The sequence below is a fragment of the Tamandua tetradactyla genome, chromosome 1, assembly GCF_023851605.1.
Source record: "Tamandua tetradactyla isolate mTamTet1 chromosome 1, mTamTet1.pri, whole genome shotgun sequence".
Lineage (NCBI taxonomy): Eukaryota > Metazoa > Chordata > Mammalia > Pilosa > Myrmecophagidae > Tamandua > Tamandua tetradactyla.
In genome coordinates, this window is record NC_135327.1 from 147,083,652 (window position 1) to 147,100,557 (window position 16,906).

Sequence of the window (16,906 nt, forward strand, 5' to 3'; positions counted from 1 at the left end):
GTTTCCATGGAGATGTGACCCACCCAGTTGTGGGTGAGACCTTTTGATTACGTGGTTTCCATGGAGATGTGCTGCTACCCATTCAAAGTTGTGTTGCTTACTGGAGTCCTTTAAGAGGGAACCATTTTGGAAAAAGCTCAGAGCCAGCAGAACTGACAATGCCCACATAGCCAGAGACCTTTGGAGATGAACAAGGAAAATGCCCCCAGGGATGCTTCATGAAATAAGGAGCCTGGAGAGAAAGCTAGCAGACATCATTAAGGGCCTTTCCAGCTGAAATAGAAACCCTGAATGTCACTGGGCTTCTTAAGCCCAGGTATCTTTCCCTGGATGGCTTAGTTTGGACATTTTATAAACTTGCCTTAATTTTGACATTTTCATTGGCCTTAGAACTGTAAACTTGCAACTTAATAAATTCCCTTTTTATAAATTGTTCCATTTCTGGTATATTGCATTCTGGCAGCTTTAGTAAATATACTTTTCCTATACTCCACTGTCCCCCCACCATTTTTTTTCATTTGTTACCACCCATATCTTTGCATACTGTGTGTCAAAAAACCTAGATTTATCATTACTTTTATGGATTTGCATATTTAGCAGCTGTAGGAAATAAGAAGAGAAGTTACATACCCATACAATACAATAATAGTGGTATCTATAATTACCCAGGTGGTTACCTTTACCACAGATCTTTATTTCTTTATGCTGCTTTGATTCACTGCCTAGTGTCCTTTCATTTCAGTCTGAAAATTCCCTTGTAGGACAAGTCTAGTGGTGATGTACTTCCTCAACTTTTGTTTATCTGGGAATGTCTCAATCTCTCCATCATTTTGAAAGAGAGTCTTTCCAGATAAAAAATTCTTGGCTGGTAGTTCTTTTTCTTCAGCTCTTTAAGTATTTCAGTGCATTGTCTTCTTGACTCCATGAGTTCTGATATTTATCAGAAATCAGCACTCAATCTTATTGGGATTCCCTTGCACATAACATGTTGTTTTTCTCTTGCAGCTTTCAGAATTCTCTCTTTGTCTTTTGCACTTGATAATTAATTGGTATGTCATGGGATATATTTTTCTTTAGGTTTATTCTGTTCTGTGTTCTCTGAGCTTCTTACATGGGCATATTCACATCTTTTTGCTAAGTTTGAGGAGTTCTCTGTCACTATTTCTTGACTATTCATTCTGCCCCTTTCTCTCTTTCTTGGACTCAGAAAATGCATATATTGGCACACTTGATTGTATCCCATAGCTGTTAGGCTATCCTTCTCACTTTTTTTTTTCTTAGTATGCTATACGGCAGGGGTCATATTTCATTCTTTTTCCATGTGAGTACCCCCTTATTGCAGTACCATTTGTTGAATTTTTTTTTGTTTGGTTTTTCATTTGTTTGTTTGGAAAATGCATGGGCTGGGAATCGAACCTGGGTCTCCCGCATGGCAGGCAAGAATTCTACCACTGAACTACCCTTGCACTGCCCCTTTTCACTTTTTATATATATATATATATTTATTTCTGCTCCTCAGCCTATCTAATTTCAAATATCTTTTCTTGAAGTTCAGTGTTTCTTCTGCCAATTCCATTTTACTCTTGAAATCCACCTAGGCATTTTTTCATTTCATTAAATTGTGGTCTTCAACTCCAGTAGTTGTGTTTGGCTCCTTTTCCAAATTTTTGTTTCCTTACTTAGATTCTCATATTGTTTTCCTGATGTCCTATAGTTCTTTCTCTGTACTTTCCTTCATCTTCTTAAGCATTTTTTATTCTTTTATTTTTATACTCCCCAGTTTATTTTGAAAACAATCATTTCTGATATATGTCTACATGAATTTGAAATTACAGTTATCTAAAAATATACTGAAATGATCTATATTATCCAAAAATGAAACACTGATAAAAGATCACTTAACATATTATTAAGGACTGCAACATAATAGAATTCTCTCTTTTTTTAGATTTTAAAACTATTTTTTCCATCTAGCCAATCCGTATTTGACATATGTGTCATATGTGCATAAAAAAACAGACACATTTGTCAAATAAAAGAGCATACAGTGAGCATAAAATGAAAGAGCATGCAATGTCCTCTCTGGATATAATTAAATTTTCAGAGTCAAAGAGGTCCAAATGGGAGTAAAAAGCTGACTTCCTTATGAAATAAACTAGATAAAAGTAAGAATAATCAAAGATGTTAAAGATTAATTCCATAAATCATACTCTCTTATCCTTTTAACATACAAGTGTGTACTTCAAGACTGTGAACTCCTATGACCAAGGGAAGTAATTCAATAAAAGGCCCTGGGGTAAAAAGATGATAGGTAGTATTTGTGACTAGAGGGCATTTGTCCATCAAGTTATACATGTCCACTTCTGTAGAGATAGATTATTTAAACATCCCAATTGGGCTTAGATTTTGATTTGGGCTTTAAAATGATGTTTTAATTCAATATTTATTAAGATAATTAGATTAGAATGTTAGCCATCAATGGATTAATACTTTAAGGTTAAACATTGGAAAGAATGTTACAAAATGCACACAAATATTTTATGATGCTACTATTTTATTTGTTCTACTATTTTTGTAACTGAGGTAAGATAAGAAATCCAATTTGTTTAAGAACATTTAACGTACCCTATAAACTGTCTGAATCAAAGATTTTTATTAATTCATTTGCTAAGCACAACATTGATTTCCATCTACAATTTTTTTAAAGATAAGAAACACTAAGTCAATTGAAAAAAGTTGTGGCCTTGAGCTATGAAACATTACACCTCAACACATTGATTGATTGAAAAACCTAAAATTTCGCTGTAAAGATGCTAATCAGTGTTGGCCTTCAGCAATGCGTGGATACAGCTTTACGGTGACTTCTCCAGAAATGCTCTGCAGTACACTGCTGATACATAGTCTCAAATTTGGAGCCTTTCTCATAATAGGGATCCTCAGAAGTTTTTTTTGTGTGTGGGTCATAGCTCCGAAGTAGTTCAATTTTAACTTTGTATTTGAAACTTCATTACCTTTTTTATTCAAATCTCTCAGATTACTTTCATCCATGCATAGTATATAATTAAATGTGGTAAAGTCTTCCTTGGTAACATGCTAGGCAACGTGATTCATAGGAATATCATGCTTCTTCCTGTAATTCTGCCCTCAATAATCAGGAGGGTTTCCTGTCTGTGTATGTTGTGGCACTGATTATCCTCCAATTATCTGAAATATTTTGATCAGTTACAAGTTTTCTAAAAACTGCTTCTATAATGAGTGATCAAAAAATGTTACCCAGACATCCAAACAGCACTGACTTGAGCTCCTGTACTTCCATGTTCTCAGGTGCAAAGAGAAGCAGAATGAGCTCTTTAAGCATTTTAAAAATCAGTTTTTGAAAGGCTTTGCTCAGTATATCCACATTCTTAACTTTTTCATTGGTGTTTGTATATTTTTATCCTCTTCCTTTGGATAGGCCATCATTTACTGTTTATCTGATGATCTTTTACTCTTGTTGCACACTGTACATTTAAATACTTTAAAATGTTAATTCTGGGATTTACCCCCTGAGGTATCTATTTCGTGTTTGTTTTTTTTTTGACTAGCTGATGATAGGACAGAAATTTTCCTGATTTCAGCCTTCCTATTAGGAAGGTCTGCCCAATGTGAATGCACTGTGCATGGTTTTCCCTGTCTAACTGAGCATCTGCCTTGTCCTGGGCTTTTGTGTGTCATTTGTTTTGGCGTTTCCCTGTTTCCAGGGGTTTGATTGTCCCCTCTGTTTCTCAGGGGACAAACTTCATTTTCCCAGCATTTGAAGCTGGCAGTCCATTGTCCCAGACTCTCCACCTCTATAGTTTTTTACATTCCTTTTGCTGTCTGATGCTGCTTTTACCTGGAGGGCGAAATCTGGGAAGAGAGTCACTGTGGGGAAGAATTTCCAAATTCAGTCTTTCTCAGCCAAAACGGGGCCAGGGACTCATGAAGGAGGCACAGACTGGCTCCAAAGTGCCCTGCGGAGGGGTTCAGGAGTTTGCCATAACTTCTCTGATCGCTCCCCAATGCTGAGCTTTCCTGAAGAGCTGCATTTGCCTGCCCAGCAAATGAATGAAACCCTTTAGCTAGCTTTCCTCCTTAGCCCAGAGGAAGCACTGTGTCTCTAAATCTCTACCACCTCTGCCCCTGTCCAAGGCAGACTGAAACAATGCCACCACCTTTGTCCCTCAGAGCAAGAATCCAGCATTATGAATTCTCTTATCAAAAGTGATTGGTTGTGTTCTTGGGGAAAAGGATTTTTATGTCCCTTTCTGTTATCAGCTGCTAGCCAGGGACTAGACCCTGTGGCATTCTGCCATGAGAATGGAGAGTGGATGTTGGTAGATATCATACAGCAAGCAATTGACAGTTTTGACCATAATTTATCAGCCTCTTCTTCCCACTCTTCCCTGGATGCTGTACAGTGTTATTCTGGCCTCTGGAGTTTCAAAATAATTGTTTCAGATAGTTCCTGCCTGTTTAATAGTTGTTCTGGTAGAAGGACTGAGTCCTGGAGCTACCCACTTGGCAAGAAGTAGAGTCTGAAAATATTTTGAGTTTATTCCTAGTTCTAAGATATCTAAAATTTCTGTGATTCTGTGGACAAAAGAAGCCTCTGCAGTTTGATTTATTTTGGTGAGTGGCATAACTGAGATTTAGGAACACCAGTGTCTAATCACTGTCAGAATATGTTGGCTCAAGATTACAGTAAGCCAGTAGTTGAAGAACAAGATGGGTGATGCTAGTATTAGAAAGTTTCTAATATTAGAGTTAAGAATCACTTCTTCTGTCCAGTGAGCCTGAACTTGTATACCCACAGGGTGGGTGGGTATACAAATGCAGCAGCAGGCTAGAAAAAAGCAAATTTTGACTAAATGGTGTAAGACCTTGATTTTTGTGCTGAGGAATTTGAACCTCCTTCTGTAGACATTGCAGAAGAAGGGCCATCTATTCCACCTGGCCTAGAGTTGAGGAGAATTTCTATGTGCGATTCCACAGCACAGGTAGATAATTTGCTTTCTCTCCAAACTTAGAATGGTGCTAAGCACCCAAGAATTGTCTCCTTTTATTTATAGTCATCATCCTTTACTAGGAACCAATTAGGATGCAAAGCATTTCCTAGAGACTTAAACAAGTTGCCTTAAATGAACAATACATGGAAAAGCCTGGGCTACTAACATTAGGCTTATGTCCAACTTCCTTCCTGCACATCCTCTCATTTAAGTGGTTGACGTGATTACCTCAAGCATTTCAGCAGGTAGGATATCCACATGAAATTGGATGCTTGTTCTGCTCCAAGGGCCAAGGGAAGAAAAAAAAACTCTGTAAAGCTATTTGTCCTTTTATAAAACTGTCTTTTAGAGAAAAAAAGCTAAAGTCACAAAATACATTCACGTTATTTCCAAGTGGTATTGTGAAGTCAGTTTATAATGAATTCAAAGTCTTTCACCCCCTCCATCTCTGTCTAAGGCAGAACAATGATAACTCATGTTCAGCATAACAGCCTTGAGGCCCTGAGGGATGGCTGACCTTCACTTAAAGAGTCAATTATGTTCACTCTATGGAAATCACTAAAGCAGCTCAAAAGACCAAGAGATTTTATAGTAATCCTCCTTTGAATGGCTTTTTCTATCATAAATGTTACAAGAAATATAAATTAAGCAAATTTCTTGATTTGTCAAGATTTCCTGGACTCTGAATTATATTACCTGTGTATCCTTCTTTACTGTTGTCTGGGTTACCCCAGATGTACTTAGAAAAATATACATCATTGGTTAAATATTGTCCTAACAAGTAAACAAAGAACCACCTCACCTCCAGGTAGCTGAGGATGCAGTATTTCTGGGCTCCATTCAGCCCGCAAGTAGAAGAGGCCGTCAGCTGAGCACCACGCCCCACCAGGAGATCACCAGTGGTAGGGTGGCAAGCACCTACACTGCATTCATCTTGAGCTTTCAAGTAACTGAGCAATCCTGGAACACAAGAGTGACAGTTTCACAGCAAGGCAGCATAAGGTCTGAAGAAGCACCTGGTTACCTTGGAAAGTTAACAGTCTGTTTATTTTTAATACACTTGTGTTCATCATTAAGACCATGACAGTGGATACAATTGGTGCCCTTACCCTGATGGAAATTACCTATCCTGGGAGGTTATACCATCTGCATTCTCCCATCCTTACCTGGGGCAACTTGGAGTCAAGGACTGATGGACACAAGTTTCAAAATGCTGGCTTCCTTGCATTATGCTAGATCAAGTCTGCGGTACAGTTCATGTTCAGAACCTCCCTGGGGGGCTCATTCTGAATCTCTGATCCATCCTGCAGTCTCCACTTCCCTCATTCTATTACTCCTGCAAGTATGCTCTCAATCACTTGTACACAAACTCCTGTCTCAGGCTCTGCTTCTGGGGAACCTGATCTGAGACAGCTCCCTATTTATTGTCAATTCTTTAAGTGTTATTTTAGTAATGAGGACTAATGCATAGACTAAAGGAAGGAGAATCCTAATCCTGCTTGCTATAACTATTGTCCCTACTGGTACAAAATAAATTAGAGAATTTAAGAAAGACTTAGGTAATCATTTTCTCTTAAAATATGTAAAAGCAATTGAATCCCTTTATAATCTGGATTGTTGGGTTCCAATACACCATGGAACAAATCATGCCCCCCTTGGAATAGAGGGAGGGATAAATTCCCATCTGATATGGCACACTTTGTCCATAATGCCTGCTGCCCAACAGAATGGTCATGAAGGGATTTGGCCACAAGTGAGAAAAAAATCATTGCCGGGACAATGCTGTCTCAACTTTAACTCAACTATCCACTTTACTTTTCATATGTAGTCCCTGAAATAATGCCCTTAAATCTCAGTTTTAAAACTTGGCTTAAATTAAATTTGGGGAATTGATTTGGGGTATAAATCATTTAATTGGGCCTCCAACCAAATGACTGGAAAATTCTATATGCTTCTTATATAGTACAGCATATATAGTTTTGGGTACACAGACTCTGAACATAACGTTTGGGAACCATTGAGTTAGACAAAAGGAAGAGTAAAAAAGGAACTTTTATGTGCAGATAAATGGACATTCAAACCATTCTTGTTTAAGTATTATATCTCTACATGTGAATGTGGGGTAAACTATTCCTTGCCTGCAGAGTTTACTCCATTATGTTACAGCATTATATTTCTGTAACCTATAACATATTAATAGATTTGTCAGGAAGATTAAATAAAACAAAGTAGACTCTTATTCAGGTGAAGGTCTAAAGTTAATACATGTTCATAGCACATATAATCTGAGTCCCTGTAATTCTTTTATACGTAGATATTTAAAGAATTAATTGTTTTTCTTCTTTTAAAAAGTAAATTTGAAAAGAAAGTATATTTGAACAGAAAAGTATATTATTTTAAATTCAATTAGAGGGTTAGAACCCTGTTGGTTTTCAAGGTCAAAATTTTGGTACTAGTTTCTCTTGATTGCAATTCAAATTACAGACATGGTAACTCTGAGGAAATAAAATAGCCTATAGATAGAAAGACACAGGACCTAAAATAGCTAAAACAATTATGAAAAAGAAAAATAAAGGAGAAGTAATCAATTTCCTTGATATTAAGACCTACTTTAGAGCTACAGTAAACTAAACAGTGTAATATTGGTGGAGGGGTAGCCATGTAGATCAGTGGAATAGAACAGAGAACTCAGAACTACACAAATATGTCCAACTAATTTTTGACAAAGGTTCAAAGGCAATTCAATGGAGGAAAGATTGCGTTTTCAACAAATGGCCCTAGAACAATTGGACATCCATAGGCAAAAATAAATAAATAAATAACTGCAGTCAAAATCTTATACTTTTTTTAAGAAACTTTTTTACTGTATACTACAACATATATACAAAGCAAAGAAATAAAAAAGTAATAGTTTTCAAAGCACTCTTCAACAAGCAGTTATAGGACAGATCCCAGAGTTTGCCATGGGCTACCATATGATCCTCTCATATTTTTCCTTCTAGCTGCTCCAGAATATAGAAGGCTTAAATATTTTTATCATCACAATCAACTTTTTTTCCTTTTTTGTGTGTGAAAAATCCTATATTTACAAAAAAGCAATAAATGATTCAGCATTCATATTCATTTGTTAAATCCTATCTTCACTGTATAACTCCACTATCATCTTTGATCTTTCCATCCCTCTCTTTAGGGGTGTTTGGGCTATGGCCATTCGAATTTTTTCATATTGGAAGGGTCTGTCACTAATATGGGGTAGGGAGATAGAACTATCTGATGTTCTGGAGAGGCTGGGCCCTCTAGGTTTCGGGACTTACCTGGACCAGGGACCCATCTGGAAAGGTTTCTGGAAAGTTACTCTAGCGTATGGAATCCTTGTGGAATCTTATACATTGCTCTAGGTTTTCCTTAGGATTGGCTGGAATGGTCCTGGTTGGGGTTTGGCAGGTTATGATAGGTAGCAAGGTCTACCTGAAGCTTACATAAGAGCAACCTCCAGAGTAGCCTCTCGACTCTATTTGAATTCTCTCTGCCACTCCACTGACACTTTATTTGCTCCACTTCTTTTTTCCTTTTTGGTCAGGATGGAATTGTTGATCCCACGGTCCCATGGTGCCAGGGCTGGATTCGTCCCTGAGAGTCATCTCCCACACCACCAGGGAGACTTTCACCCCTGGATGTCATGTCCCATGTAGAGGGGAGGGCAATGATTTCACTTGCAGAGTTGGGCTTAGAGAGAGTGAGGCCACATCTGAGCAACAAAAGAGGTCCTCCAGAAGTAACTCTAAGGCATGCCTATAGGTAGTCTAAGCTTTTCCACTACCTACATAAGCTTCACAAGAGTAAGCCTCAGGATTGAGAACATGGCCTATTGATTTGGGTGTCCCTAAAGTTTGACACAGTATCAGGGGATTCTCTGATAGTAAGGTTTAATAGTTCCATATTCTTTCTCCCATCCCTCAAGGAACTTTGCCAATATTTTTTGATTATCTGCTTAATATATTCTAGGTTGTATTCAGGGATTACAATAATTTTTACAGAACTTAAGGATCTCTTTCTTATTCTGGGCTCACTGTGTTTCAACTGTTCAAATGAGGTATACAGATAGGTTGAGTTAGATTATGTGCTACAGAAAATTTCCATTCCAAATCAAAAAAACCTCATACCTTTTACAAAAATGAACATAAGATTTTATAATATAAAATGATTTTAATATATTATAAATTTCTCTATAAAGGATAGGAGAAAATCGTCAAGATTTAGGACTACACAAGAGTTCTTAGATTTGAAAAAAAAAGGAAAACAGATTTGACAATAAAAGGAAAAATTGATATAACTTATCAAATTAAAAACTTCTGCTCTAAGAAAGACCCTGTGGAAAGGTGAAAAGACAAGCTAGAGATAATCCCCATAAAACACACACACACACACACCACAATAGCCTCTGAATGGTGAACCAAGTAAACTCTACACTATAAAATAATACACACAGGAAATGTTTCACCTGCTTTTATGTACTTTTCCTTTGAGACATGAAATTTTATGCCAACCCCTTATTTCAGCAGGGAGGAGTGAGAGTGATGGGCCTATAATAAAAATAAATAGCATTCTGTGAAATAAGTTTGGTTTCTCCTCAGTTTCTTCAATTATAAACAATAAAAAGAAAAATTTTTCATGGCCTGTTTTACATTTAATGGGTTTCTTTTCTGTAACTTGCCCTCCAACAATATAGACTATTAAAAATAATTTTCTTTCTCTTATGCATACAATCCCCATATGAATTATTTTGATTATTAATCACAAAATGACCAGATTGGGTGTACAGACTGGGTACACAGATTGGATACACAGATTGGGTACCCAATGGTTAAAATTGCTCTTTAACCTCTGTCAAGAATCAGTTGGACATATTTGTGTAGTTCTGAATTCTCTGTTCTATTCCACTGATCTATGTGGCTACCCATCCACCAATATCACATTGTTTACTTTACTGTAGCTCTACAGTAGGACTTATTAACTGTAGGCCTTATCTGTGATTATTAACAGGCACAAAACACACATAGACCATGCATTCTACAACTAAGATATGATACTCAATGTCTCCTCCCCCAAAGGTTTCTAAATGGCCATTGAACAGGGAGTTTTCTATACTCAGTCTATATCATTGCAAAGATCATTTTTCTAAATCAAAGGTACAAAATCTTTTCTTTTTATTTTAAATAGGTACATGAAGAAGTTATTTCCATCATTGTCGTATTTTGTAGTATAATAAATTATTCTAGATTGGCTAATATGGATTTTTTCTTTTATTCATACAACAATCCACATCCTGTTTTCCTTTCCTTTCCTAGAATTTACATTTAGGAAAAATAATTATTCAGAGGTTTGGACTCCAATAGACAGAAGTTTTCTAAACAAAGTCAAGTACAAATCTTTGCAGATGCTACATATGATTAACTCAGACTTGTCTTCCAGGGATTTATCCTCTTAGACAAGTTCCATCCTGAGGTTTTTTATTGAAATTGTTGCCTTAGAGATTTCACATGTTTTTACAACTTGACTAGGCCAAACTTGTTTTGATCAGATATGTATTTTTCAGATAGAAAACTATTCCAGTACTAGGGAAATATAATATTATCAGCGAAAATATGAACTTCTGTTCCAAAATACTTCGTAAAAAGTAGCAAGAAACATAATCAGTTGAAGATTCATGCCTGAACATAGACTCAGCAATATCCTTAAGCAGAAGTTTTCAACTGCCAGATTCTCACATTAGCAATAGGTTGGAATTGATTCAAAGGATACAGATGGTTATATTTTTATACAATAAATGTTTTCCTTAGAAAAAAACCTGCAACTTGAAAATGGAGTCCTATTAAAAATGAATTTAGGCAATTGGTCATTTAAAGAAAATCTGGAGTAAATTATTTTATAAAGTGGAAGATTATTTCACAGAAATTAGTATTATTTCATAATTTCCATTTAATAATATTATATATTGTTATATTAATTTTCTTAAACAAGTTTTCACATACTTTAGAGTTCAGTTCAAAGTTTTAGAGGATATAAATGCACACATCTATTTATGAACTCATGCAAATATTCAGTTATTACAGGTAAGAAACAATACAAAGCATGCATGTCAGATAAGATTTGCACTGTGCATTCAGTTCTCAAAACTCATTGGGTCAATGCATTTTTTTTTTGGCATGGGCAGGCACCAGGAATCGAACCCGGGTCTCTGGCATGGCAGGCGAGAATTCTGCCACTGAACTACCATCACACCTCCCTGGGCCAATGCATTTTTAATGATTCTTTTTCCTTACCTTCCTCAGTCAAAATGCAGGATAATGTGTTTAAATAGGCCCCTAGAATTTTTTTTATTATACCATAGATATAATTGTTAAGCACACATCATCAGCTTGGGCATTTTCCGGATTGGTTAGTTTGACCATGGGCAACCCTAGAGATTCGGATTAGATGAGGAAAGACTCAGGTTTAGAAATTCAGCATGTACTACACTGGGCCTTTTCTGTTCAAGTTAATTTAGTTTTGAAGATCTTCCCTCCAAAGAGGGCTGGAGTGAAGTGGGTTATAAGGTGTGAATAAGTGAAGTGGGTTATAAGGTGTTTTGGAAGGTGTGAATAAGGTTTCCTGTGTAGAGATTTGGGAGGAGGTGCAGTGTCCCTTTGGGGTCCCTCCTGGTTTGGGATATGGTTCAGTCTCAAAGAGACTATTCAGGGCAGATGTAGATCACGCCAACTTTTCTCTGACTTTCAGAGGCCAGATCTAAGCCTCACAATGCTGGGGTGTGGTGTATAAACTGAGGGCCCCATATGGATCACAAGTCTCTGGTCCACTGGCTTGTGGCTCACCCCTCCGAGGCAGGGAATTTTCTACAGAGAACGAATGAGCATCTTACTGGAGCCATTCTTCTTTCCTCTATTACCAGCAAAATTAATTGCGAAATTACCTTAGGGTTGGGAAATGGCAAAATTGCAAAAGGCAAGATTCTTAAAGTGTGCTTAAATGAAGAGACTGAGCATGTATCTGTGAAGAGAAGAGTCTAAGCAATTCCACTAGTACTCAGTAGCCAAAGGCAGGGCAGATATAGAAGAGTCAAGATCAAAGAGAGCAATTGTCAAAACCATCTTCTCTATGACTAATGCAAGTTATATTCTGCTTATTAAGGACAGCAGAGGCGTGGAGAATTTAGCCTTTTAGCATAGGGCTGCTGCTTACTTTGAAGAGTGAATTTTGCCTATAAAATATTCTTTTGTTTTTGCATGGGCAGGCACTGGGAAATGAACCTGGGTCTCCGGCTTGGCAGGCAAGAACTTTGCCACTGTGCCACCATTGCCCACCCTATAAAATATTCTTAAGAACTGAGCATTGGGACAAGTGCTACATTCAAAACAGAGCTATTATGGCAGTGGCGGGGGTGAGGTGGGGAGGGGATAAGGGAAAAAAAAATGGGTAGATTGGAATACTGTGGTCAATGCAAGGGAGGGGTAAGGGGTCTGGGATATATGAGCTTTTTTTTTTTCTTTTCTTTTCTTTTTTTTTTTTGGAGAGATGCAAATGTTCTAAAAATGATCATGGTGATGAATACACAACTATGTGATGATATTGTGAGCCACTGATTATATATTTTAGATGGACTGTATATATATATACATATATGAAGATATCTCAATAAAAATATTTTTTTAAAAGCAGAGCTATTTAAAAAAAATCAAAACACATTATACCTGTAAATTAAGAACCAGAGACTATTTTACTAGCATTATCTGCTGGTAATATTCATTGAAGAGTGAAAAAAATACCTATGTGTGGATACTAAAACACTCGTGTGGAATTTCTAGTTGCTTCACACAGTTATACAAGAGAATAACCCTACAAATCTACAGTGGTACATATAAAAAAAGAAGTGGATGTCTTTAGAAATTATTTCTACTAAATCTTTTAAGAAAATTCAAAACAAGCAGGAAACGGATTTTGCCAGCTAATACTCACCAAGGTGCAAAAAACCGATCAGTTGAAATTCCATTATTTTTCCAGGAAATGATTAACTCCAATTCTACTAGGTTAAAAAAAAAAGTTCAAGTCATGTAACTTAGAGTCAATAATTAACATCATCACATAGTATTTATAAGCCCTCAAATCTGTCTGATGGCTCTTACTTTTAGGGACAGAAAACCTACAATACCTTGATTGTAGATGAGTATATAACATATTTGTAAGTAGAAATATAGCTTGCTATTAATGTTTTCCAAGTTTTAATATCATGTAACTCAATATTTGTGTGAATTAAATATTAATTTCCTTAGAAACACCTGGGGAGATTTTAAAACCTACCAGTGCTCAGGCCCAACCCAGACCTATTAAATCAGAGTTTCTGGTTGTGGGGCCCGGGAGACTATGTGTTTAAAGCACTTCTCCCCATTCATTCATTCTGATACCTGATATGTTGTCTGGGTAAGAACCACTGGCAGTTCTCCAACATCTAAAACTCATTATTCCCCACCCTCCGCCCCCTACTCTCCTCCTGGATTTCATTCTCAGAGGGCATAACCCAGTGTAGCTCACCCCTGAACTTTGTTGTACCTTTGAATCACCTGGGAAGTTTTAAAAATTCTCGTTGCCTGGGTCACATTCCATACCAATGAAATGTGAATAAGTGGGGGTGGTGGGGCCCAGCATCAGTCTCTTTCAAGGATTCCAGTTGGTTTCAATATGCAGAAAAGTTTTGGACTCACCGGCATAATCATGGACCTACCTGAGGGTCATCTTTGATTCCTCTTTGTCTTTTTAAATCCAAATTCTCAGCAAAGTCATTTTATCTTCTTTCATTAAAAAGTGGTTCTCAAAGTGTGGTCTCTGGATTTATTAGGGTGACCAATTCATTCTTCCTTGTCTGGGACTTTTCTGGTTTTAACACTGAAAGTCTGGGATCCTGGGAACCCACCCAGTCCTGAGCAAACCCAGATGGTTAGTTTCCCTAGTGGATCAGCAGCATAAGCAGCACCTGGAAACTTGCTAGAACTATAACTTCTAAGGCCCTGCCTGGGACCTGCTGATTCAGAAACTCTGGGTGTGGAACCTAACATTCTGTGTGTTTTTGAGCCCTCCAGCTGAGTCTGACGTCCGCCCAAGTTCGTCCTAAGTAACTCCAAGTCCATGCTGTGAAGATCGGTGCTGCCACTCCTAAGCATGGCAGTATATATTTATTGAGAACCTACTGTTTTGTTCTTGTTGCATTCTCAGCCCAGGTCTGTGTGCCTGGGCAGTCCCGTAGTTATACAGTACAGGTCCCGGCTGCCATGTTTGTTGTCAGCAGAGCAGGTGGGTGTGGGCATCCTTTGCTGAGCTCTGCCTTAACAAGACCCATTCCTGTCAGAATGTGTATGTGTTTCCTAGCATTTGTTCAGTATAGGGCATCTTTTTCTAGCCCCTCAATATCCAAAACTGATTTTCCTATTAGAATAGGTGCTTTTTATATGACTGATACCTTTCTAGGGAGAAAGTAGAAAAAAAGAATGAAACTAATCTCTCTGAGTGGGGATATTCTGCACAACTTTTATTATCTTTCTAAGACTATAAAATATGTTCTGCTTTTTAAAAAAATAAAAAAATAAAATTATATCTCTGCTTTTTGAGATATAATGCCCTTACCATAAAGTTCACCATTAAGGTATTCAATTCAGTGGTTTTTAATACATTTTTAATATTCACAGAGTTAGGCAACCATCTCCACTATCTAATTTTAGAGCATTTTCATTACCCCCAAAAGAAAATTAGGCTCCTTTTAACAATCATCACCCCCACCCACCATTGTCTTAGCAATGACTAATCAACTTTTTGTTGCTATGGATTTGCCTATTTTGGACACTTCAAACAAATGGAATCATACAATACATGGTTCTTTGTGTCTGGCTTTTTTCAGTTAACATTATGTCTTCTAGGTTCATCTGTGTTGCAACATGAATCACTAATTCATCCCTTTTGATGGCCAAATAGTATTCCATTGTTATGGATATACCATATTTTGTTTATACATTCATCAGTTGATGGACATTTGGGTTGTTTCTGCTTTTTGATCATTATTAATAACACTGCTGTGAACATTTGCGTACACATTTTTGCATGGACATAGGTTCTCATAGGCTTTTTAAAAAAAATTGTATGATGTTGTCTAAACTTCCCTAATAGTTTATAAATACTTGAAGGCAAGTATTTATCTTTTTGTCCCCACAAGTACTTAGATACATGTCAAAAACATTTGTTGATTTGATTTGCTGTGGGTTGCATTTTGTGGGTTAAAATATGTCAGTGTCTAATCTTGATATCAATCTCCTGCACAGTGTTTTCGCTCGATTTTAATTTGCTGACTATTCTACTCACTTCACCTCACCTGCCCTCCCTTGAAGGCCTTGCCTGGCTATGCTCTGGAATTGGCGCTCCCTACCAGGGCTGCTTTTGCCCTCGTTTCAAGCTCTCTGTATCAAATGCTGATCCTGGGGTGCTCCCTGCTGCTGACCTTTGCGCTGCTTTCCCCCCCACAGCCTTGTCTGGCCTTATCACTCATATTTGGGGACTTACCAGCCCTTAACTTTCTCTCAGTCTCACAACCTTTTCCTTCCAGAGCCCCAGTGCGAAACTAGGGCTGTCTTGAAATCTGAAGACTTGAAGATAAGGAGGGCTATAGATAGAGTCGCTCGTCATTATTCCTGAAATTTCTTCTATCATACCTGGGAGGAGCTTGAAAGATCACTTATTCAGGGTCTCCATTTAGAGCTGTTGTTAAAACTCCTATGTGAGACAATCTGATCCTGAACCACTTCCAGGGAAGGATTTATATCTTTCATATCAGAAAAACTGGCTTGTGATCTGATTTATTCCTGCTATGGGTTTCTGCAGGGACCAAATGGAATGATGAAGGGAAAATGGCTCCCTGTGTTCTTTTCCTCCACTCAAGTAGTGGGAGTGGCCCAAAGGAATGCCAACACTGTGGTTTAAACTCCCTTGTACCAGCTATCTCTGCTTTTGAATTCCCTGAGGCACAGGGAAATGAAGTGCTGGATGATTCTGGTTAATACAAGCCCCTAAAAATATTCTCTCTTAAATGGTCCAATAAAGATAGAAAGATGAAAAGTGATGGTGGAATTATACAGAGAAGGTAGGGTTTAACAAACGAATATGATTACTGAATCATTAAATTGATATTTCTTTTAGTCTCCAGGATCTTAGAGCTGCTTGAAGTAAAAACCTAAAACTGTAGAATTGTAACCCATATCAAACTCTGAAATCTGTTCTTCAACTAATTGTTGTGGTGTGCTTTGAAATTTATTGCTTTTTTGTATATATGTTATTTTTCACGAAAAAGAAAAAAAGTTGATTGTGATGATAAAATATATTTATTCCTTGTAGCCACCTATGTTCTGGAGCAGCTAGAAGAAAAAATCTTAGAGATGGTATGTAACCCATGAAACACTGGGATCTGTCCTGTAACTACTTGTTGAAGAGTGCTTTGAAAACTATTGCTTTTTTCTTTCTTTGCTTTGTATATATGTTATATTATATAATTAAAATATTTTTTTTTAAAAAAGGCCCAATAAAATGTGGTCAAGGGACTTAAATCATCCCTGATTTTCTTATTTCTTCTTTTCACCTTACAAATAGACTTTGTAGGCTTTTCTGTTACCTAGTAATTCTTTGTGTCCTCCCTCCCTCAGTTCTACCTCCTGAAGAATGGTCTCCTTCTCAATGAGATGGATTGTGTCCGATCCCTAAAAATACCCAGGTATATATCTGCTTTCCTACTTCCCACTAGCCCAGTAATTCTTAACTGGTGGGGGTTTGCCCTACAAAGGATGCTTGGC

At 37.3% G+C, this 16,906-nt stretch overlaps 1 protein-coding gene across 2 annotated transcripts in view; it reads right to left on the bottom strand.

The window, feature by feature from the left end:
- The window catches only part of LAMB4 (laminin subunit beta 4), a 151,018-nt gene that overhangs the window by 107,277 nt on the left and 26,835 nt on the right, over nucleotides 1–16,906 (bottom strand). For both annotated transcript variants that reach the window (XM_077166424.1, XM_077166516.1), the window contains exons 3-4: nucleotides 13,041–13,104; nucleotides 5,830–5,987 (exon numbers count right to left, since the gene is read on the bottom strand). In XM_077166424.1, coding sequence (XP_077022539.1) covers nucleotides 5,830–5,987; nucleotides 13,041–13,074 — 192 coding nt within the window. In that variant the 5' untranslated portion in view covers nucleotides 13,075–13,104. The remainder of the gene's footprint in view (nucleotides 1–5,829; nucleotides 5,988–13,040; nucleotides 13,105–16,906) is intronic.